The sequence below is a fragment of the Nycticebus coucang genome, chromosome 14, assembly GCF_027406575.1.
Source record: "Nycticebus coucang isolate mNycCou1 chromosome 14, mNycCou1.pri, whole genome shotgun sequence".
Lineage (NCBI taxonomy): Eukaryota > Metazoa > Chordata > Mammalia > Primates > Lorisidae > Nycticebus > Nycticebus coucang.
This window is the reverse complement of record NC_069793.1, coordinates 79122152-79147917: the sequence shown is the minus strand read 5'-3', so window position 1 is coordinate 79147917 and position 25766 is coordinate 79122152. Positions and strand designations below refer to the sequence as shown.

At 35.0% G+C, this 25766-nt stretch overlaps 1 protein-coding gene across 16 annotated transcripts in view; it reads left to right on the top strand.

Moving 5' to 3' along the window:
• The window catches only part of DLG2 (discs large MAGUK scaffold protein 2), a 2435891-nt gene that overhangs the window by 1390314 nt on the left and 1019811 nt on the right, over positions 1–25766 (top strand). For 7 of the 16 annotated variants that reach the window (XM_053560241.1, XM_053560237.1, XM_053560235.1 and 4 more), the window contains exon 1: positions 4267–4765. The exons of the other annotated variants lie outside the window; for them this stretch is intronic. In XM_053560241.1, coding sequence (XP_053416216.1) covers positions 4457–4765 — 309 coding nt within the window. In that variant the 5' untranslated portion in view covers positions 4267–4456. Of the gene's footprint in view, positions 1–4266; positions 4766–25766 lie in introns of those variants that run through there. 16 annotated transcript variants of the gene reach the window in all.

Genomic DNA, 25766 nt, shown 5'->3' with positions numbered 1-25766 from the left:
TTCAAGGCCCATGTGGTTGAGGGGACAGAGCAGGGTTGTGAGGCACAAACAAGATAGGAGCCCAGGCTAGATCCCACAGGGCTGATTAAGAACCATGTAAACTACTTTCAAGATTGTATCATCTCTGGGAATACAGTTCCCTATAAAATGAGAGATCAAACTGAGTAGTATCTAATCACAATTGCATTTTAGGAGTCACTCTGGCTGCTGTGTAGGAAGGAATTCAGGCAACAGAGTATGCCACATACAGTTGTACAGAGAAACTATAATAGCTTAGACTAGGATGGTTGTCATGGTGATTCAGAGAAATAGACAAATGTGAAAGATATTTACACAGACAAGTATACAAATGCTGTATAGTATGGCTTAATATGCCAAGGGATCTGGAAAGCTTACAGAAAAAATGCCATTAGTTTAATCTTGAAAGATAGGAACAAATTTCTTATAGCAATGTGCTTTATCACGTATTTACTTGCAAATAAATGCAAATTATAAATGATTATTACCTTTTTACTACTATGCCTTTCACAACTCTAAGAAATGTCACATAATTAGAGTTCTGATTTCTGTAATAGTTTTACTAAGTGCATCAGAATATAATTTATATTTCCAGAAAATTACCTTATAACTTAGCTTATTGTTAATTCAGATTAACCTTCTCACCTTCAACATCAACCCAGATCTTAGTATATTAGTGAGAATTTGGAACAGTCCAAAACGTTTTTTCTACTTCCTATTAAATTGTCTGTCCAGGTTAAATCTCTGTGTCAATTAAGTATGTATCTTTCCACAAAATTTCTACTTATTTTTGTCAAATAAGTTTTATGAGTACGTTGTTTTAAATATTTTGGAAATAATTTTAGAGCCCAAAATACTTTAAATATTCTTGAGTCTCTCCTTTTGAAAAATAAGTGTGTTTGGATCTAGAGATTATTTAGGCTAAAGATTATTAGCTGTAGAAAAATACTGATTTGTTGGCATTTATAAAATTTCTAGTTTTTGCAGGCACAAGAATAGATTGTATGTACTTTTCAAATCAGGGGAAATTATTTCTAATACATCATAGCATTTCATGATTATTTGACATATTACTTGTAGCTGCTAAAGGGCTTCTGCTAACAGTCATCCTACAGCAAGCACTTAGCTCTTCTTTTGTAATTAACATTTTCATTTCCCATATGCATAGAGTGTTTGTAGGAAATTTTATCTGAAAAAGAATTCTGTAAGTGTTTTAGTGCAGTGGAATTATTTAGTTATTCATCTTTTTAATTTTTATTAAACAAATCAAGCCAGAATATTAATTTTAAACCCTTGCTTTAAAAGCAGTGGTTGTTCTACAGAATCAGAGTCAGGTCAAAGAAAGTTCAATAAGATAGATTTCATCTAGGCATCACCCTGTGCACCATCTGGCCATGTTAAATCACAATGATAAGTAGGATGTGTACTTGTACATCGCTAATTTTTGTTTGGTCAGAATTTCATGTCATCTCATGGTCATTACAATCTTCCAATTACATTTGATCAAATTGGATTATCATTAATTAGCGAGTCTGTCTCATAGTACAGAGGGCTAGTTATACGTATTTATCTGTTTAAGTGGTCTATCTTCAGACTTAAAAGCTAAATGTCATGTTTGAGAAGAAAAATCTTTTTGTGGGAGAGGGGAAATCAGGAATCTGGAATTACTTTAGATGTACTAAAGTGAAAAACTAACTTCAACATAGTCTTATGTTAAGTTTAATGAACATTTTCTATGGTCTTAAAGATCTTTGAGGGGGAAATAACATTAACTATGTAATATATGATATTTATTTACCTACAAGGAAGTGACATTCTGAGGTTATTAAAACAGAAATCTCATGGCCTTTGTGATGAGATGAAATAGCTCATTCCAAATAACCTGTTCATACCAGATTAAGGTCCCTGTGAAGATTTATAAAATCTTGAATGGTGCCCAGCCAGAAAATTTTCTGTCTTGCTGCAAACTGTACAGACCATTATAAAATTGTGATTGTTGCACACTGACTTCTGTTATGTGGATTGATTCTTACAGTTGAGAGGTAAATAGGTGAGAACAGGACATGCGTCCCCAGGAGATGCCAATGGGCCTTGAAGCAATGATATTTACCTGAAAAACTAGAGACAAATCATAGTTACATGAGATTGCAGACAGCCAAACACGTCCATTCCTGACATGCTCGTTTGGGAGTGATGCCATTGCCAGACCAGATCAAGTCCTACAGTAGAGCCATGCATCATGGTGACACCAGACTTGTCTGAAGTTCTCTAGGGTTTATTTGCGCCAAAAGTTCTGTCAGGCATAATTATTTGATCTAGAATAAAAAGAGATGGAAGAGGAGAGAGAGGAGAGAGAGAAAGGATTTCCTGCCTTTTTCCCCACTAAGTACAATATGGTGATCTGTTTTTCTCAACATTACTGTCTTTAGGTGTTGATTATGATTCCTTGATTCTCTTTCAGGAATAAAAACCATTAATTTAAAATTTACTCAGAAATTCAAGTCTTCATATTTCTTTGACAAATTTCCATAACAAGACCAATACAAAACCAGACCTGAAGTTAACCTGAAAGGAATAGTTTATGTTTCTGGAATACTGCTGAATTAAATATTATTATCAAAATACAGTTAATCAAGATATTCATTCTCTACTTTTTCCTTCCATTTATACATCTATCCAACAATCCATTCATCTACCCCTCCCACCCACCCCCAAAATGTATGTATTTATTGCCTCACTATGTGTTGAAAAGTATGCTTGGAGGGCCCACTTACAGGGAAATGGTCGATAACATAGACCAGGGCCTACCCTTTAAACTTGTGTACATGACTCATTATTAGCTAACAAAGGCATTTTGAAGGCCTTTTGTGCCAGAGACAGCACTTACATCAGCCTCTCTTGTACAGAATTTGGAAAAGGACCATGTTGTGTATTGTGGAAAACGAAGATCCCTCTCCTTTCTTTTAGGATTTTTAAATTTAACAGTGATTTATCCAGGGAGTCCCAGTGTTCAAATTTAATACTGGTTATAATCTTGGTCCTTCAATAAGCATCTTGCACACTTAGGCAAAAATGAACTGTACTGACTTGGTACCTGGTCAGGTCACTGAGACGGTATCTGGTAATATCTAATTGTCTGCAGATTAAATAATTATATCATGGGATTATATTATCATCATTTGATCTTTATTTGATACCCCAGCTTGCTTCACAATCAAACCAAAATTATTTCATCAGAAATGTGTGATAAGTATATACATTTTGACATTAAATCTGGAAAGTTTCAGACAGAATATAATTTCTCAGAATAAAAATTCTAAGTGTAATGGTAATTAGCCTCTCCTGTTACTGAAAATACTATGTATGGATTCAGCATGCATACTAAAATTTTAAAACGATCACGTTCTCTTTGGAAGGCAATTACTTTAAATTGGATAGATTTAGTTCTTTTTCAGTAAAATAATTTGTAAATTCTGTTTTTAGAAATCAAAATACTGTATGGCAGAATTGGACACATCTTTGACTTTAAAATACAGGCTTTTCTATGGTGAATGTATTTGTTGTGGTAAAATATTTGAAAGGAAATCCTCAGAATAATTTGAGGCATGGAAAAATTCTGTTCAAAAATAAGCCAACCCATCAGTTTGAATGTTGAAAATTGCCTTATTTTGATCGAGAACGGATTAACACTTAACGTTAGCATAAAGAATATGTTTGAGTTATAATACATAATCTGATTTAAAATTGACGTCCAAAGTTTACAGGATTCTAGTATAATGCTGTGACCTCAATGATTTTTCAAAATGAATTGAAGTTCTTTAGAATTCATACTGATGCTTTTATATAGTTACCTCTTGATTTATTCTGCCTTGGCAAATATCTCTCTAGATAAGTGATTCCTGAAAATTCCTTGACAGGCTAACTTTCTCCTCATTTTAAATTGCACATGCTATAGTGTTTCAGCCTAGATGCTTCCTTTCTGGGAAGAAGTGTCCTGCTAGGCTGCACGAAGTTCTCTTTCCTGAGGTTTGTATTTTGTGTGAGGATCAGCACGGAAAGGGAAAAGCCAGAATGCCAAATTGCAAAGAGTATTCTTTACTGTGGGGCTCCATCCAAAAAGGGTTTGTAACACAGTGTACAGTCTGGTAGCCCAGCTGTGTGGAGCATTGATTGCTTCTGCCTAGAGCAGGGATACTGTCAAGTTGCTCTGTGAGTTGAGTCATCTATTGACAAAGAGCTACCAGCCCGCAGATAGTGCTGTGCGGAGCTGCTCTCGCTGCCCCCACTGCTCCCACGATGCGCTGCTTATAGCAGCTGTCAAAGATACTGAGAGATCCACGGGAAAAAGACTTTTACAACTGCTTGGAAGAAAGGGGTGTGAGGGAGGAGACATTCCTGTGCAGAGCTAACCAAAGGGAAGGGTAGGCATCAGTGCAGTATGAATGCATACCTCACCAAGCAACACAGCTGCAGCCGGGCGTCCGATGGGATGGATGCCGGCAGGAGCGCGCCCACCCTGAGCAGGGATGCCCACTGCGCCTGCGGCTGGCAGAGGAACCCTCAGGGGCTCGGGTACAGTTCTCAGACCATGCCCTCCTCAGGACCTGGGGGCTCAGCTTCAAACAGGACCAAGCTGGTCACCTTATGGGACAGTGTGCGGAAAAGCCCCCACAAGACCAGCACCAAGGGCAAAGGGACTTGTGGGGAGCCTTGTGCCTGCCCACATGGTTGGTTCAGCCCAGCACAGGTGAGCCTTTTCCTGTGACTTTCCCTTGCATATTGGAAGAAAGTAACAGTAAGTTGTGTTAGGTTCGAACGGTTTGAAAACTTTACTGAGTCCTTTTTGCTGACTGGTTACTCCTGTTTGGGAAGTTTTAAGCCATGAAAATCTGTCATTTCCACACATATTTGTGGGCTCACACCTCTGGGTGGCTTGTGAAAATCTAAGGATCCTGACCTCAGTTTTTTAGTGACTTTTCACCAAGTTCAACTTCTCTATTCCTCAGAGTTTATTATTCTGTAAAACACAGAATTTTAGCAGCACTTTTACTTCAAATCATTTTAATATTTGTATTTGGTCTAATCTATTTTTCATTTTTATTATTATTAGGAATAAGGATAAAATGAATTTTAATCTTTCCATCTCTTTAACATTAAAATAACATTTATTTTTTCATCTATATAAAATAAATAGTAATTTAGAGTATGCTATGCTAATTTTACTCTTATAATACTGTATACTTTTTCATCAAAGGAGAGAAAAATTTGTTAATACTAAATAATTTTACAAACAAAAGGAAAAATGGGGAGCAAGAGAGAATATGATTCACTTAGACTAAAATAATTAAACATTTAATGTATTCATAGAGAAGCAATAAGATTATTTATTTTAAAAATTATACCTCTTTATTTCCTATAATGCATTTCTAAAGTGGATGTGCAGATTCTTTGATTCCTCACTTATTCCAGCCCCCAAATTACTAGCATTTTATCAGAAATGAAATTGGCTCATTTTTTGCTATCTCTATCCAAAGGAGAAAACATGACTTCCTGCAAATGCTGTGAAATATAAATAAAATGCACCTGTAATCATTGTCATTAATACAGAACAATGAGTATTCTTAAATATGCTTTGAAAAGAGAAACTGTGTTTGCAAAAAAAAAATTCTTGATTTCAGTATGATTTTGGCATAATTGAGAGGTAGCTATTTGTCATAAATAAAATATGCTTAGAAGTGTAGAGAACATTTTAATTTTAATAGTAGTTTTTAAAAAGTGCCTCTAAGAATGTCATATGTAACTAGCTCTTAATAATATAGTTATGTATATGTGACCATATATATGGCTTTCCGTGCATTGACAAGAAATTATAAGCTTTGCTTAGAGACACAGGGTATCTCAGCATCTTGATTTAATTCAGGAATATATTATCATTTTAGTATTAAGCTGATTCAGCTTTAAATGGAGACTGACATTTAGGAATGCAGTTTTTCAACAGTTAACATGAATATAAAACTGAATGATTTAACAAATACATTTGTTTAAAATGTCTTTGATTTATATGCATATATTGATTACATTTAAATCTCAAGGCTCATGTAGGCTAGGAAGAGAAACTTACTTAGTAGCATGTAGCTTATTTGTTGTTTCCCAGAGTAGAAAAAGCAAACTGGGTCTATTGTTAACAATTCCTTTTATTCAAGATGTAATACACCTTTCATTCCATAAATGATAATTTCCCAGACCAAATTCTTTAATGCTACATTATAATAACCATACGCTAGACATCTTTGGACACTTCTCTGAGGGAAACTTTTCACTTCTTCGGTTTTTAACAAAGTCAGCCTCCTACTTACCCAAATTTACAGCTGTTTAAAGAGTAAAGGATTGAAATAGCCTCTCTGGACTGACACAGATCTATGACACATTGGAGGCAATAAATCGAGGTGCCCACCAATCTCTCCTTACTCTTCTGTGTATACACTTCTATACATTTTTCCTCTCATTCACTTGTACTTTATTATTGGCTGAGGATAATAATGATCGCCAAATATTGACACTATAATGGCAGAACTTTAGGTTTACAGTGCTGTAACACGCTTCTCTCTCCTGACCTTTCCACCTTTTACCATCTCAGTCCTGTAAACCTGCTATGCTAGACTGAGCAATCTCTCTTCACCCCATACCTATATCCTTTCAAGTACATTATTTTGAATAATTTTAATATTTATACTATATATGTGTGTATGTACCTTTTAATGTGTGTTTTCAAATATCTCTTTAATACCTGTGTTCTATATATGTGTACATGTACAAATAAAGTTCTATATTATTTCTCATTTCTCACCTGGAAAACACTAGCCTGTTCTTACAAAGAAAGCTTCACTCTCTTCATATGAAATATTTTTTTTCATATAAAGTATTATATTTCCTTTACTTCTAGTAGGTACTCAAAAATCCTGATATATCTGTATTTATACATACATTTACAGCATTTATATATATTTATATGTTTAATTACACAAATATGTGTAAGTACTATGTGCCTATTCAGACTATCACAAAAATAAGGGTGTGTGTGCCTCTATGTGTATGCAGGTGTCCATTGAAGATAAGTCTGTTTTGAGAATGTCGTGATAGTAACTTTAAACCCTTAAATTAACTGGACGTATCCAATGAAATATTGTAAGACTAAGGTTGCAGGCTAATTATACTAAATATTAGAATTCTTGATAAAGCAGAAAGAAGGATGGTGCATGTTTTAGAATAGCCTAGGGACCCACATGTGGAGTATAGAACATGTCTGAGGAGTGTTTGTCTTCTGGAAGCTGGGATCTTGCCCTCACAGATATTTGCTGTATTACGTGGAAATCATCAGTGTGATTTCTGGCTACTACAATAGAGGGCCATGGTCATGACTTGAGTTCTTCCCAAGACTCTTTGGCAAACTCCCATTGTTTGGGATACTGTGTACTAACAGGACTCTGTCATTATGTTATTCCTCAGAAGGTCTAAAATACAGCTTCTGTCCATTCTCAAATAAGTTTTCACTCCATTTGGATATGTAGAATTAATTTAACCATAATTATACATAAGAAAATGGAAGATGGTGTCACTCACTCAGAAGTGAGTTCTAGAATGTACATCTTAGAATATTAGTGTCAACCTTAGGAAGAAATATGCCCATTGTTGCAGACTCATCTAGGGAATCATCATAGAATGGTATAGACTGGGAGACCATAGTTCTACACATATGTTCTTCATTTATTGATTGTTCAGTTGCTTATTCAAGTATCATATACTGACTGCCTACTATGTCCTACTCTGTTTGGCCCCATGGATATAATAGTAAACAAAATAGATTATCACTCCCACCACTATGGAGCTTACAGCCTACAATAGCATATAACATTTAGCAAATATATCATGATATACAAAGACTTATGTCATTATAAATCATAATTTGGATGTTAAAAAATACATCTCTTTAACCTTTTTAAGATTTTCTGTTTTGTAAAAAATGGGGATCAAAATAATGCCTACCTCATAGGGTTGTGGTGAGGACTGCTTAGTGGATTTAGCACAGTGCTTTCAATTAGGAGAGGCTAAATAAGTATTTGCAGAATAAATGGATGAATAATAAGTCCACAATAAATATTGGCTAATATTAACCTTTTTTCAAATTCATTATTTGTGGTTGTCTGAGAAGCAAAGAGAGATGAACAGTGAGGGCTTTCAGAGAGGTGAAGATTCTTGGACTGAATTAAATTGACTCTTACAAAAATTTTTTATTGGTTTATGAAGTGGACAGATACTTTGAGCAGAAATAATGAATATGGAACACCCTGGTACCTGTGTGGAACTGTACACAGTTCATCTGCAGAACACTAGGCCCTAGGGGGCAGGTTCATTAAAAGAAGAACTTGGAGAAGAGGTGGGCATTGCTGGGGACTGCACTGTGTCTCAATTGTGCTTGCTGAGCCATTCTCTTTGCATTAGACTTCGTGGCCAATGAAACCTTCTTGAGCCTCGCTTTCTTTGCTTATGAGATAACCCCATATCTCTTCCAGTAGTAATATTCTGTGACTCTGTCAACTGACAGCCATTAATTATGGGAAGCACTTTGGAAAAGATTTACACATTAGAGCCAGACAATACTAAATTTGAATTTACCACCTTCTATGTGACCTTATTTGCTTAACCTCTTTAAGCCTCATTTTGCTCCTCTGTAAAACTTGGGATGATAAAATCACATTACAGGTAAATACAATAAGAATTGAAAATATTCTATATAAAGACCCCTGCATGGCCCTTAGAACATAATTATGCAGTAAATGGTATCTATTAATATTAATAGCATCCAAATATATTTTATAGAACTTAAGAACTTACTATGCATCAAATTAATTATTAGTATTGTGCTCGTTCATAAGAATTTCTAGTTTGCTTATTGATTTTTTAAACATTTTCTTCATAATGATAAAAGTTAGGCTAGGCAACTGTCCAGAAAGTTTTGGCATACAACCACATGATGCTGACGCTAGGGTGACATTATGTCTTTCAAGGTTCTCAGCAATTTACAATTGTGCAAACTAAAAAAAAAAAAAAATCATGTAAAATATAATTGTATTGATAAAGTAACATTCTCATAAGTTTGTATTCAGAGGTAAGGGGATGTTGAAAGATATTTCCAGCAAAATCCTGCAAGAACTGCATTTGAAGTGTTTCTCCAAGATCTATAAATCTCCCCTAACGGTCCCTTTGCAGCAACTCCAGAAAGAGCAGGGTGCAGCAATTCGAGTGCAGAGGACTTTTTAGTCCAAGAAGTAGGATTGCTCTAGGCTAAAATCTCAGGCTCAGAAACATCTGATAACTTGGTTTTAATTCTGTACCTGTTTTGACTGATTCTTTTCAGAAAGAGAGTCCCTTACCAGGGAAGAATAAGACATTTTAGATTCTGGCAAATAATAGTAGCCCCCAGGTAAGGGAATTAGAAGAAAACAAGTGATATCACAGAAGGAATTAATTGAGGAAACTGACACTAGAGCTAGGACCAAATATTTTAACTTTTTGGTTTCAGTTTTATTTTTAATTGACAAATAACAATTGTACATATTTATGGGGTATATTTGATGTTTCATTACACATATAAATCATGTAATGATCAAACCATCTTAATTCACATGTCCATCATCTCAAATACTTACTTTTCTTGATAGTGAGAACATTCAATTCTATTCTTTTAGCTATTTTTAAAATACATAATGTTGGCTATACTGGATGGGGAAGTGAAAGGATCTAGAAGCAAATATCTTAAATTGGCAGAAACATGAAATACAAGAATCACACCAAATTTCATTAATAAGGTTATAAAACTATTTTGGCTAATTGCCATAGCATATATTAATTTTTAAAAGCACAATAAGAAGCCTATTGTTTAAAAGTTACTTGACATTTATCTTGGAGAGTTTTGTTGATTCCAATATTATTCCAATATTGTCTTACAGATGTTGACACTTTACTTAGAGTGCTGTATTTATTTTATATCAGTTATTCCCTACTTTCTATTAAAGGGTAGAACTTGGAAATATTAGAAATAAAATATATACCTTTTCATGAGAGGCAATTCCAAACAGAGATAGATAGATGACAGACAGATTATAGACAGATGACTCTCAAAACAGGGTAAAATGGATATTATTTTGACATTAAATTTGTAAAGCCCAGTTGATTTGCAAGAATATCACACTTGTACTTTATTTCAACTATCTCCAATTTTCTTTGTTGCATTATCTACATTTCAACTAATATTGCTTCTTTTGATCTCTTATCACATACAAGTGTGGCCTGCTGCTATTTTTTCTAGCACTATTTTTTAATCTAGTATCTATCATTTGTTGGATCTTTTGTTTTCCTATGATTCTTGTAAGGAATGGTATCTTGTCTCTTTATTCCATTTAAACCCAAATTTATTCATTATAAATATATGAAAGCATTTGACTACATCAATACATTATCTAGGTGGGTTCATGGATTACTGTATTGAAAACATTATTTTAATATAATCTACTTTCTGTTTAGTTCTCCTGTTACTTTAGTTAAGGCATTATATAAAAACATATGTAGGCAGTTATATTATCTATGAATTTCATTTCAGATGGAGAAAACAGGTTATTACAAAACATTTGCCATTAAATGAAAAGGTTTTGCTTGATAGCATCGAACCACTGGTTTAGATATTCTATGTTGTCTTATATACTGTTATGTATTTTTTTAGCTTACTTTCTGACTAGACTAAGAGTCAACAACCTCAGCCTCCATATAAAATCCAGCCTGCTGCCTGTTTTTGTATAGCACATGAGCTAAGAATGGTTGTTATATTTTTAAAATAGAAAAAATAAAAAGGATAATATTTCAGATGTAAAAATCACGTGACATTTCGTTTATACTACCTAGAAACACATTTTATTAGATAACACACAACTTAGTTGTTTTCATATTATCTGTGGGTCTTTTTGTGTTATTGTGGCTGACTTGAGTAGTTTCTATGGAGACAGTAAAGCCAGAAAGTCCTCAAATATTTATTATCTAGGCTTTTACAGAATACGTTTGCTGACGCCCATGCTAGACTATCAGCTTTCTATTTCCCACTGATGGAATGTCTCTTTCTGCCTAAGAAAGCCTGTCCATTAAGACCTGGTTCAAGACATCCTCCTCTTTACTGCTTTCTAGTCCATTTTAGCTCTCAAAACCTCTACTTAACATGGCATCTAGCACAATTAGAGTATCACCTTGCCTTGTGGTTAGCTGTCTGTTTTTCAGTCTTCCTGATTAGAGAGAGTGAGCTTCTTCGCATCCCCAGCATAGAGCCCAACGCATAACAGCTTAGCCATCTAATTGCATCCAATCACATCTTTGTGACAATTTTTTTTTTTTTTTTGCGACAAGGTCTTACTTTGTTGCCCAGGGATGACATGAAATAAAAGCAGTGGCATTATCATACCTTACTACAACCTTAACCCCCTGGCTCAAGTAATCCTCCTACCTCAGCCTCCTGAGTAGCTGGGGTTACATGTCCACACTACCACACCTGGCTAATTTTTTAATTTTTTTGTAGATATGGGGACTTGCTACATTGTCCAGGATGGTCTCAAATTCCTGACCTCAACCAATCTTCTGCCTCAGTCTACCAAAGTGTTAGAATGACCACTGAACCACCAGGCCTGGCCAATTCTTGAGTATCATTATTATATTATTATTTTGGACACAAAATACTCAGCTGCATTCATGCCTGTTAAGAGGAGGGGCAATGTGATCAATGACTTTTTGTGTAGCAGCATAAGCTGCACAATTTATCTATCACTTTATATCATAGTTATGGATAAGTGTCCATATATATGCTTATGAATCTGCTTCTCTGAGCTGAATTCCATTAGATCACAACCTGTTTTAATGATTTTTTTCCCCCAGTGCCCAGAACAGAATAGTAGGTCAATAGAATGTTCTTGATTTCTAAATGAATATATAGGACCTGGTATATGAAGGTGGTTAATCAGTTTTGAATTTATTAATATTACTAACTATGCAAATTTCTTAAGTTCAACAGTGATCAGAAGGTATCAGAAGATACCTTCGATCCCTGCGGCAGTTCTATTTAATAATAAGCATATGGTAAAAAAAATAATGCTTAGGCTGATTTACTATTTTGTTTCCTTTATTTGTTGTGTGTTTACTTTTACAAATTCAGATTCTTATGTATTCTTTGGTTCCCTAAAATTATTGGAATCAGAGTATAGAAATTAGGGCTTATATCCAATTGGGTCATGCTGTTTCAAAGATGAAAGGTAAAGTACTTTACTTTGGGAAGGCAATCAGCTAAATATGATCTTACACACTCTAAGTGTCTAATTTAGGCATCACTTGTTCTCTGTAAGGTTGAAATGGTGTCATTAAATATTATTTTATGAAAAAATATATTTTATGATTTTTTTGTACATTCTATAGTAGGCTGCATGACTTTTTTTCTCTATCATTTTTATCATTAAAGATAAATGCTCAGAGTACATTAGTTGCTATCCCTGCATGAAAAATCCATGATTAAATACATTTGCACTTTATTCTGACAGACTGTGCTATTTAATTAATGATCAATATTGATTGTTACAGTTGTGATTGTTACAGTTAGTTATCCATGACATTCATCCTTCAAAGTCCAGTGTATGTACCAGTTCTAAAAATTGGTTTTGTTTGTGCATTGACTTTTCATTTCTCTTATCTATTTTGTTCATTATCTAGCACACATTAGTGTACCTACATAATTTAATGTTTTTTAATTCTGTTTCCAACTTCAAGTTTTATTTTTTAATAAAGTGGATAAAAATAAATCCTGTTAATTTAAAAATGAGCATTTTTACTGCTTAAAATGATTTTATGATTCAGTTTTGGATGAAGAAATAATACAAGTTTAGGGTAAAAATATTATAGGCTAATAATCTCTTGGAAAAAAATTAAAACCACCTATAAATCTACATAGGGTTAACCATAATTGACTTTTTCATAATTTTTAATCCTTTTATTTCTTTCCAGAAATAGATATGTATCTTCAGAAAAAGATATATAAATTTTTATTGACACATACTCACAATTGTAGCCAAATACATTCTCGTTTATATGTGTCTGATAAGTGAGAAGTTACAAATCTAAAACTGTACTGATTTTTTAAATTGATATCATATTATGAACATTTTCCTATGTTAATAAAATACATTTTCTTGTTGCCATAATTTTTGATGGCTGAAAAATTACTTTTGTATCAAAACCCATAATTTTAGACATTTGGATAATCTTGTCTTATAATTAAAATAAGAAAATCTTAAGTAAACATTGGTGTATGTGAATCTTTGACCACATTTCCCATGAAAATATATATTTTCAGAAAAAGAATTGCCGAGTCAAAGGGTGTGAATTTTTCAAGGCTCATCATCTCATACTATTTTTATAATTCAGTCAATATTCTTCCAATTCATCATTGAACAATTCACACATGCCAACATACAGTGTTAAACTCAGTGGGAATATAATGGAAAATATGACAGACTGATTCTTTTCTCATAGAGCTTAGAGTTAGTCACTACTTCATTTAATTATCCACAAGGGTATCTAAAAGGACTTTATAAATTTATGATCCCTCCAATTCTAGAAGTTTATAAACATGTCTTTCTGCACTCTTGATGGTTTTACCTTTGCAAAATCCTTTATGAATTCGGTAGGTTAAAAATTTTATGCCATTACTATTTTAATTTGCTCTTATTTTTGAAGGAATTTGAGTACTTTTTATATGGTTGTAGCTAATTATAAAACTCTTATAATGTATCCTGTGATACCTACCACAATAGTAATACCTAGTTGGCAATTTAATACATAATTTGTTGGCTAGATGGGTGGAAAGTTGAATGGATAAACAGATGGATAGATAGAAGGAGAAGAGAATAGTTCCTGTTCAAAAGTCCTGGTAACAGATTTCCACCTATCCTAAATATAGTAGAATGGTTCGAACCCCCTTCAGGAGTAATTTATACGTCTGTCTCATCTCTTCTGTCACCATAACTCCTTTCCTTGTATCTTTCTCTAGAAGGAAAAGAGCTGACGCTCTTACTTTCACCTTTATGTAGGTGAGCAAGTTTGAATTGAGTGACAGATGAAAAGGTAATTAGTACAATAGACAGCGTAGACATGCTATCTGCTTTAGTCAGTAGAGAGTTTGCTGAGGAGTGCAACGTGGGCACTAAATTGACCATTGAAGAACCTAAAGAGGAAAAGTGATATAACTGATCAAATAGGAAAAGGAAATTTCATAGAATTTTCCTGACTATTTTAGTATGTTTACATATAGATAAGAATTTTATGAAATTTTTATATAGATCTATTCAAGGGTAAGTTTGTATCCACATGTGTTAAAATGCAGGCAGTCTGTCCCTAAGTCAAAAACACAATATCTTGGAATGATTGTATGACATACAATATTTAGAATACAACTTATGTATTCAACAATTCTCAGGACATCTTTTATTGAAGCTGGGTACTCTCTGGCTGTTCTGAAGGATAGAAAAAACAACACATCTGCAATTTAAGGGCAATTGGATTTCTAGTACAGTTTTCAAAGGACAAAATGGAAAGATAACAATTAGGTTGAGGAGTATAAGCAGGTTGAAGACACAGCTCCCTTTGCATTTATGAAAGAGCCTGGAATAATTGGGAGTTTCTTGCAGTCTTATAATTATTACTTTTATTTTCCAATCATTCAAAGACAAGTGTAACACTTGACATGATTTCTATCACTCTTTGCCCAATTCACTGAAAGCCTTCAGCCTATTTTCATCACTCTTCCTCTTTCCTGCTCTGTACTGAACTCAAACCCATCTTTCACCATTTGTCAAGACAGAAATCAAGAAGTCATCATCAGCTCTATCATCTTTCCACTTCCAGGACCCTCTTGAATTACTCGATCACTAACTGATACAGAATTATATCTCAGAGTGCTACAGATATGTTCCTTTTTCAGTTTCCTACTCAACTGTGTTGAGTTTAGGTGTATTTCATCATTCTCTATTTGCAATGACCTGTAGCCCACCAGATTTCCTTTGATCCACTAAGACTGTTGTTTTTGCCAAATTTATCTTCACACTCAGTTCTATTTGGTCCACTGTCTGATTTACATAATTTAACTACTTCAAATCATTTAAATAGAACTTCACTTCAAGTGTAATCTCACTTCTGGAGAAGGCAAATATGTCTAGAAATGTTAATGGATGACCTATGTAATGGATGACCTATGTTGGAGTAAACCTATTTATTTGGATTAAACAGTGTATTTTTTACTACGGAATTTTTCAAAGTCTATGGCGGATTTGTATCTCCTAGGAACTGGGAGGGTATTTGGAACATTTCCTAAGTGTGCATATAATGAATTCCCTTTTTCACAAGTATTTATGAGCATCTCTTGAGAAACAGATTGCCAATCTCTAGTTTACCAGGTAAAACTGGATTCCCTAGCAGAACATTCAAAGTTATCTTCAATTTGGCCACAACCATACATTTCCATACCCATCTCCAGCCACCATTGTGTTTGTTCAAACCCAGCCACTCGTCATCCCCTGATTCCTGGAGGCCACCATGCAGTCTTCTGCCAACTCTTTGCTTGTGTCTTATTCTGCCTTTAAAGAATCTCCCTGTTCTCATGTTTGATAAACTTGTACTAATTATTCAGGATAATCTCTAATGTTCTTTTCTGAGACCTTCCTTTCTCTGTGCTCCCACAGAGTGTTTGCACATATCCCTGCTTTTCAATTAGATTACCTGCTTACACATATACTTCATCTGTCATATCAGAAGCTTTGTGAAAAGACAAACCATACTATTATTTATTTCTGTCTTTAATGCAAGTATAGGGCCTGATAAATTTCATGAATGATTAAAGAATGGTATCTTGAAAATATTGGAATGAGGGAATAGTGTTGTATTTGGTAAGGCATGCTGGAAACATACTTCTTTAGGTAATACTGTAGTTTGGTACCTGAACTTCACATTTTATCCCTTTGAAAGTTCAGATAATCATTTTCTCATTGCCTAGGGGAATTAGGGACCATGAAACTGGCACAGATTAGCTAAAACATATATTACATCAATGTAAAAATCATTTACTTTGGTGAACAATGTAATGAACACATGAATAGAAATAACTACGTTCATAAAATTCATTTAATTATCCGCAAGGTAATATTGATTAGAGATTGTACACCAAGCCTTAATCTAGATGCTTGAAAATACATCAATAAATATAATAAGCATTCTAGTAGAAAAACACATAAAGTTAACAAGTACACAAATAAATGAGATGACTTCAGATAGTGAAGTGCTATTAAAAAATAAACTAGGGCCACATAATATGGAGGATAGGTTGAGGGTTCTTCTTTTGATAGATATTAAAGTAAAGAAGGTATTAATAAGAAGATAATTGAGTTGATACTTCAAAGATGAAAGGGGGAACTTTATGACAATTCTTGGGTAGAATAATAGCATATTCAAAGACCTCAGGGCTGAAAAAGTTTTCTATGTTCTTGCAAAAGAAGAAAGTTAATGTGGAGAGGAGAAAGTGTGGAGTAAAAGGGCAGGAACAGAGGTTGGAGAGTTAGGTAAGGCTCACTCTTGTAGACTTTGGAGGTCATGAAAAGTAGTTTTGATTTTATTCAAAGTGCAACAAAAAGCCATTGGACTTGTCAAAATGAGCATACAACTTGATCTAATGTACATAGTGAGAATGAATTTTTGCTGGTGAAAATAAAAAGAAAGAGACTAATTTCTTTCTTTTTTTTTTTGTGGAGACAGAGTCTCACTTTATGGCCCTTGGTAGAGTGCCGTGGCCTCACACAGCTCACAGCAACCTCCAACTCCTGGGCTCAAGTGATTCTCTTGCCTCAGCCTCCCGAGTAGCTGGGACTACAGGCGCCCGCCACAACGCCCAGCTATTTTTTGGTTGCAGTTTTGGCCGGGGCTGGGTTTGAACCCGCCACCCTCGGTATATAGGGCCGGCACCCTACTGACTGAGCCATAGGCACCGCCCAAGAAAGAGACTAATTTCAATGGTGTTTTGCTGTACTTCCAAAAGAGAGATAACAATGATTGGACTGAGGTGGCAGGAATGGTGAGGAAGGATATGTAAGGTCAGATAGCTAAGTTCATGAACTCATCTTAGAAAAAGTGCTACATACCTCATTGCTGAATATCACTACAGTTGCTAGATGGCCACGGGGAGGACTTCAAAGATGACTGTAGCAATATTCAGCAACGAGCTAAGCAGCACTTCTAGGATGAGTTTGCAAACTTAATTTGGAGGATATATTTTGAATGTAGAGCAAAAAGAATGGATTAAATAGTATGGATTTGTGAAGCAGAATATGACAGTGGGCAGATAAGAAAAAGGAAGGAATTGAAAAATAACTTGCAGGTGTTAAATCTTTTCCTGGAGTCAAACTATCTTCACAATTTGTTAACCGAACAGCAAGGTTTGAACTCCAAAGTTTGCACTTCTCACCCAGTAAATTCCTAGGTTGGTAGACAATGCTTGCCTCTGGAACTCCCTTTTTTCTTTGCTTTTATTCTTGACCTTTAACATCCTCCTAGACTTCTAATTTATATAGTGTTTTTTTCTTTAAATAGGGCAATATATTCATCAGTTGCACTGCCCTGGATGTTTTGTTCGTTTGTTTGTTTTTACTTACTTTCAGGTTACTTTGCATGGCTGAGTTTTGATCTTACTGAGGTGATTATAATTTGCCTCATTTTTAAGTTGGAAATTGGAAGAATAACTTTAGTAAGTCCACCAGATATCTGATATTGACCCTTTCTGCCCTCTTCTGCTCTGGCCTTAACCCTTTATTTTAATGCTTTCATGAGAAAAGTATTTGGAATACCTCATTTAAATATGTTGGACAACGAACATCCCAAATTTTCTAGGAAAGTTGCTAGAGGAAGAGTTAAGTTGGGATATTGAGAAGGAAATGAAGAAATCAATTGACCCTAGTGAAAAAATTCTTTTTTGAGCATATTATAAAAGCATGTGATTCCCATTCTCTCATCCTTCCTTTTTTATTTTTAAGCTCAAATATGAAATCATAAGTACATCTCTGGAACATATATATTGGGTTCGTTAGAAATTGCCCAAATATGAAGGAGAGACAGGATAAGAGAATGAGAACATTTAAAATGAAATCTTGCCTCAGTTTCTTGGTTATATATATATATATACTTTCTATTTTTAATTTTATTGTTTTCTTTAAAATTAATATTAGGGTACAAATTTTTAGATTATATTGTTCTTACTTGCAAGGTAAAGTTCCAGTTGTAAAAGAACCCCTCACCCAGGGGTGTGCTGTGCACCCTCGCATTGTGCACATTAGGTGAGACCTTGCCAAATGCCCACTGTCCTTCCACCAATCATCCTCCCCCCACCCTAACCCCTCTCCTACTTCCCCCTACTCTCTTACTAGACTATATTTTTGTTTTATTGTTCATGATTATATATATTCTTGATTAATTTCCAAAAAGAATTTTGAGGAGAGAAAAGCCAAATATTTTTCCTTTAAACTCCAGCTTAATTTTAAGATAGTAATAAGCAAGTTGTGTTTTTAGAAATTAGTTTCAGCTACAGGGAACATATATTCCCTTTGTACATTCCAGACCAATTGACCTAGTTGATTTAGAAAATTGATAAATCATATTTTGTGGTAAAGTGAAAATGTCCTCGCCTCATGAGATGACTGTATCTAGAGCAGCAGTAGTTTGGCATAATGTCTATTATCCCACCACCACAATTACTGCACCATAGTACCCTATTATTGCAGTGGCCTGGGCAGAGTGCATGAATAGCTGTCTGAACAGTTTCTTGTCTCAAGTCGGACTATAAACTGTATATTGCAAGGGCCGTGGTTTAACTCATAGATCAGCAGAAATCACATAATGACAGGCTGTATTAAGTGAGCTGATTCTCACAATTTGGACTCATGCTTGAACTTTATAACTTGGAAGAGAATGAGTGATTGTGCTACAGTGGAAAGATACAGAACTGGAAATTAGGAAACCTGGGTTCTAGTAGCTGGACTATTCTGGACTGTTTAAATCACTGGAGCCAAGTCTCAAAATTTTAGTGTGTGCATCTCAGCTGAATGAAGAGGAAGTTAGATTAGATGAAAAATATGGTTGATATTTCCCTGTGTCAACTATAATTGATTCATGGTGACTGCCTGGATCATAGTGAGGCTCCATTAAGGCCCTATTGAAAAGAATACAGGGGAAATTAGTACAGGGAGCCATGAGTAAGGAAGAAAATAGTGGCAGCCTAGATCTCTAATTTCTTTTATAGCTTGGCATTTGATGATGCCATCTACTTTATGTGACTGCTTTATGTGACTTATAATTATACTAGCAGCTGCCATTTATTAAGCCTTTTTCACAAACCATTAATTTAATTTAACTTAACCTTCATAATAATCTAGGGGGCGGCGCCTGTGGCTCAGTGGGTAGGACGCCGGCCCCATATACTGAGGGTGGCAGGTTTGAACTCAGCCCCAGCCGAACTGCAACAACAACAAACAAAAAAACAAAAAAAAAAAGCCTGTGATCCAAGCTACTCGGGAGGCTGAGGCAAGAGAATCGCCTAAGCCCAAGAGCTGGAGGTTGCTAGCTGTGACATCAAAGCAATCTACGGAGGGCAACAACTTTAGAGTCTATCTCTAAAAAAAAAAAAAAAAAAACAGAATAATCTAGGGAGGTAGATTATTTCACCCCATTTATAGATGAGTGAATAGACTTTTCCTTGCCCTCCACCCACTCCACAAAATAGACATTTAGAAGCAAAGTAACTTGCCCTACCATGAACAAGGACCAGATTTATAGTTGGCTCTCATGTCTGAACCCAGAACCTGAAATTCACCCCTTTCATTGTGCTTTGCTAATTCCATGCAAACCTGCATTTGTTAATGTTGGCTTTATGAACGGCTGATAAGCATGTGGCAGTCAGAAAACTACACTTATTTAGGTCACTACACAGCTCAGAAAGTAATGATTATTGATGGAGTTTCTGCAAATTTAATAAGTTTAGAGATAGAGTAAAAATAATACAGTTTTCAAAATAATTTACTTACAGCTTCTCTGTAAGTTCTATTTAAAATTGCTTTTGACTTTTTGAGACTTCATTTTCTTATAATGGGGATAAATGTTTCAAATTCTGGAATGAAAGAGGCTTTTTGACTTCCTTTGAAATTTGGAAGACAATTTAAGATGATTTAAGTATTGCCTCCCTCCTCCCCTAAGCTCAGGGCCCAGTGTGGCTGCTGCTGTTGTTCTGTCCCAAGGACAGGCCCATCACCTACTTAACAGAATAGATAATATCCATGAAGACTTTAATAAACAATGGCTCAATAGAGAAATATGGTGTATCCCTAACTTTTAATCTCTTATTTTTATAATAGAGAGTAAGAGATAATCTTTTAAAAAGCTACCTCAATTTCCCTATTCTTACCTATGCATAGTAACTTTAATATATAAACCAAGAGTACTTACTGAACTACTACAAAAACAGAGTACTTGTTTAGCAAGACGAACCTGGGTCTGAGTATGGAGAGTTAGGTCAGCATCTGCAGTTTCCAGTCCTGCTCTAGATCCTCTAGATGAGAGCTTGCCTCCTGCCAGGGTGACATCAGTAGATGAAGAAGGTATTGTACTATCCTTCTTGAACCTTCCTGCTCCAGTCTGTTATATGGGTGCTATTACATGTAGATTATTTTTCTGGTGACGATGATGGTGGTCCAAGAAGGAATTGTAAAGATTGCATTAGAAGGAGACTTGTATCTTCTTTTTTTCTATAGAAAATCTAGCTATTGCATAATAGGGGAAATTTAGCTTATCTTTTAGACAATGTTTTTTAAATTAGGTGTGATTATTTCTGAAGAATTCTAGCTTGTTTGCATAATCATCTCTTCATTTCAGCAACAGCTGAGGATAAGTACATAACTCTTACTGGAATTCTCATTATATGCAATTTCCCCCCCCCCCCCGACACCCACAGGCCTATGATTTTTTTGAATTGTGATTTCAAAGTAAGATGCAAGGGCCTTCTGTCTTATATTAATGAAATCTAAGGAAATTTGGAGATCAATAGTGAGTCAAAGACTAAATTTACTTGCAAATATGTTGCCTGGACTATTGGAAAAGTCTTTAAACTGGCCTTTTGCTGCCAATGCACCAGAAAATCTCTCCACCTAAAGATGCTAGAATACTTCCATGCCCCTCCCAACACACACAAAATGCCTTGTCATTCTCCATTTACAATCCTTCAATGGCTGTCCACTATGATACAGTCCAAATTCCTTGGCATGGCAGAGAAGCCACAACCCACTCACTGACCAATTTTAAATCTTAAAACCACTTTCCCTCCCCACTTCCCAAGTACTTTACTCTCCTGAAAAAAATAAATAAATAATAAAGTGCTACATTTTGGATACACTATTTAGTCTTTTGTTCCTAAACTTTCATTCTCTATCACATTTGATAAGGATCAATAAATAGAACCTTTTATCATCTTAAGATCAAAACCAGTTAAGATATAGGTGCCAGATTCTCGTAGATTTTAAAAATCAGAATTATTACTTATAAGAAGCTAGCTAGAATAAGTGGCTGCAGTAGGTAGCTAAATGCGCTTGTTAATGTCCCCACAAACTTGATTTAGCTTTCAAATTATCAGCCTCTCTTGCAGAGGCATAATTCTTCCATGCTAAACTTATCTCATGGTGAAAAGAAAATGCTGGGTTTTGGCAGGCAGGCCAGTTCCCCAGAGGAAAGGGTGAGCTGAGCATCCCACTTTCATTTTTCAAACTTACCTTGCTTACAACTCCCTTCTGGGGATGAGGAAAGAGACCCAAGTCCCTTCACTTGTGACTGTAGAATACCCCACATGTGGTTCTGATGAGCCTAGAAAATCTTCTCCTCCCTGTCTTTCTGCCAAATTCCTGCCACTACTGCATATCCAGCCTCAGCAACATTTCTTTTGTCTATTCCTTGGTCTGTTTGTTCTCCATCTCCCCTAAACTTCCCACAAATTTAGTTATGTTGATTTTCATCACACTCTATAGTCATTTCCTTGTGGTATATGTCAGTTTAGTGAAATGCTTAGCCAGTCTGTGAAATCTTCCAGGACAGGGCAGTTTTATGCTTCCACAGTACTTATGACAAAGGTTAGAACCTGTGAGCATTTGATAAGCAGGGGGATATCTTCCAAAATACTTAAGAAAAACTAGCAAAGATAACTCGTTTGATAACTGCCTACTAGGCGCAGGAACTAGACTGGAAATTTATTCATATTACTTCTTCTAAGCTGCAGAACAACCCTATGAAACTAAAAATATTAGTCCCACTTTACCTTTATGAAGAAACAAATTTATAGAAAAAATTTGACAAAGTAGCGAATTATTTGTATAGCAAATATTCAATAACAAATTAACCTTTTGTTTACCTCTCCCTGATCTTTGGTTCATCTGTCAGCTGGAATTGCATTTATTTTTCTGAATATAAATCTAACAGATAAAGGGCATTAAATGAGAAGAAAAAAACTCATGCTAATATATTTTTAGCTTTATTTAATAAGTTTGCAAATAGATCAGGGAAAGTATAAATTTAGATTATAATTTTAATATAGACTTTTTAATGTTTTCAATGAGAGAATGTAAGTCTCATTTTGTTTAGAATGTATAATTTAAATTACACCACACATTAATGGTAGCCCAGAAGGTAGAGTGCAGATTAGTTATTAGTCAAGATAGTTATGATTTGTGTATTTCCCACTTAGTCTAACATGGCCATATTCCATTTTGTTTCCTTGACCTTACTCATTCTGTATTCTCTTAACCATAACTTTTTACCTTGAACATGATTGGATTTGTTTCTTTAATCTGATGTGTCTGAGCTCACCCAGCTGTAGTTCGATTGTTTTAATCAATGTTGAGTTACACGTAGTAAAATCTGCCTCATCTGAGAATACTCAGAGCAAAATATAAGAAATTGTGAGATTTGTGGATAACATAGTTGGCTGACTGGTTTACAAAATTATGAAACAATCATACATAATGTGTATTGAAAGTTAACTGAATGTCAAATAACCTGCTAAGTGCTGTGTGTGCATTGTCTTTCTAGAAATCTTCACAAAAATATATGAGTTCATCACTATTGTTTCCCATTTCTACATGAAACAACAAAACTTCACAGAGAATTTAAGCCACTTATTCATGGTAACACTGAGTGAAAGGTAGGCTTAGAATTCAAACCTTGGGTGACTCACTTTGAAACCTTGGTTTTTTAAACATTGTGCTACAAAAAAAAAAAATTACTTTCTGTAAGCTGGGAACTGTCTTTGGAGACAGATAAAACAGAATTTAATTATCTCTACAAATAATAAGTTTTAAGACCTTAATTAACTTCTTATCTCTGCCACTTCCTTTGCTTGCCTGTTAAATGGGCACAGTGCTTGTATCACAGGGTCACTTTATTAAAATATCCAGGACAGAAAGAGCTTAGTGCTATACCTGGTACTTTGTGGATATTCAATAAATGCAAAATCCCTTTTTTTCTCTTATACAGAGAAATAATAACCTCTATATTTCCAAAGCTTTTTTCACATTTTTTTTTAATTTGAGCTTTAGAAGATCCCTGTGATAACAGGAATTATTAGCTCTGTTTTACAGTAGAGAAAATAAAGACTCAGAAAAAAACCAGGGGACTTAGTTTTGGTCAAACACCCACATAAACAGCAGCGCAAGGAACTCACTTCTTTCCATTATCTGATATATGCCTCTTGGAAAAACACAGAAAGTGAAGGAAGGGAAACTGAGGATGTTAATGAGATCCCTAAATGAAAAAATACTTTGCAAAAAGCATTTTCTCAATCTTAAATCTCTCCTTTCTCTGAAAGACAAAAATGGAGAAGGAGCTCTGTCTGGAAGTCAGGTTATGTTCCATTAGGAAGACTGGTCTCTTTGCACAATGGAGGCCATGATCCGAGTTGACATCTTATTATATTTGCTTATGTCGGAACTCTAATGCTCAGCCTTTACTGAGGACTGTTTTGTAATAGGTCAAGGCCACAGTGGGTAATATCACGAGTAGACAGTTGTGAGGAGTGCTTTTGCTGGTCCTTATTAATGAAAAGCAGGAAGCCTCCTTAAAAAGTGAATTATTATATATAGATCTGGTTACCACTTTCTGAGACATGGCCCTTCAGCAAATGGCACTTTGAAGCAGACTTTCTTTGGTCATCGCATAGTCCTCTAAAATACTTAGCACACATAGGCTAAAAGCAGAGCTAGTCAGTGCAATCTGCTCATAATCCTGCAGTTTGCATTTCCCCCACCCGTGTTCACGGTCACAGTAAGACCCTCATGCCTGAGTGGATCATTTTTTGTGTTTGTCTAGGGGACCTTTCTTTCCTTTTCTGGGCCTTGGGAAGTTGGAAGGTAGCTTTAAAAAATTGCTTGTAAGACTGGATCTTGGAGTAAGGGTCACGTATTTCAAAGAATGTCCTTCCAGGTCTGTGTCTAACACTAGAAATGTTACCCTTACTCATGCCAAGATAATGAGTCCCTTCCAATGCCCCCATGATCTAGGATGCAGAGGCCATTTTTTTTCTGTAATATAAACAGCTTAGATTGCAATTACTTTTTCTATCCACCTAATGTCAGTCCTATAATAAGGTTTTTTCATATTAAAAAAACATAAGTCAATGAAGTCCAAGGTTTGGTTGTTTCTTGTAACTTTCCTAATTCCCTCACAAGAATTTGGGCCAGTGTTTTTAAATTTCAAGTTTATGGCTTTACCACAGAAGTAGTATTAGCTAATGACTACTCTTTTGTCTTCTATTTTTGAAAAGGAAACTCTTTTGTTACCTTAGAAAGAACTTAAAAATGAGAAACTTAAGGATTAACTTTTTAATTATATATAATGATTAAAAGAAACTCTTCATCATAGAACTTTTCCTTTTACCATAAAAGGAAATTTAACAGTTTCTGCTCAATGAGTATTCACTGAAATGTTTTGTAAATGAAATTATTGCTGAGTAAAAGGACTCAAAGAGCATATGGCATGATTTAGGGCCTTGCTATTTGACTTTTTGTGAAGAGATTACTGATTTTAAAAATAGTTGTAAAGTCCACAAAACTTCATATTTCTGCATGTGGGCAATATTTAAGTCTCCTGCATTATAAAAGTAAATATCACAGACACCTCTCTCCACTGTAAATGTTTGGGGTGCCCATGTTAAGCAATTTTTAATAATGCCAACACAGTTCAGTGAAACCAAATTTCCAGGACTGACTTCGGTGGAATCCATTATTTGTGACTGTAGTCCTAGGCTTTTAACTTTGGGATGGTGCACGTGTCACTGTCTGGACTTCATAGTATAATTTCAAATGTTTTATTTGGTTTAATTTGGAATTTTTCTACAGAAACATTAACATTCTATACACAATTTCATTTGGGTGAATAGGCCTAGAGCACTGAGAATAAATGCTTTTTATGACTCTGAAATTTAGTTATATCTCCTAGTCCATCTCAGAACCATGTGGTTATTGCAAATGAATCCTAGCTGAACCCCTGCATCTGCAGTGCCTACTTTTCTAGGTTTTTCATAGCTGCAAAATATATGGTAT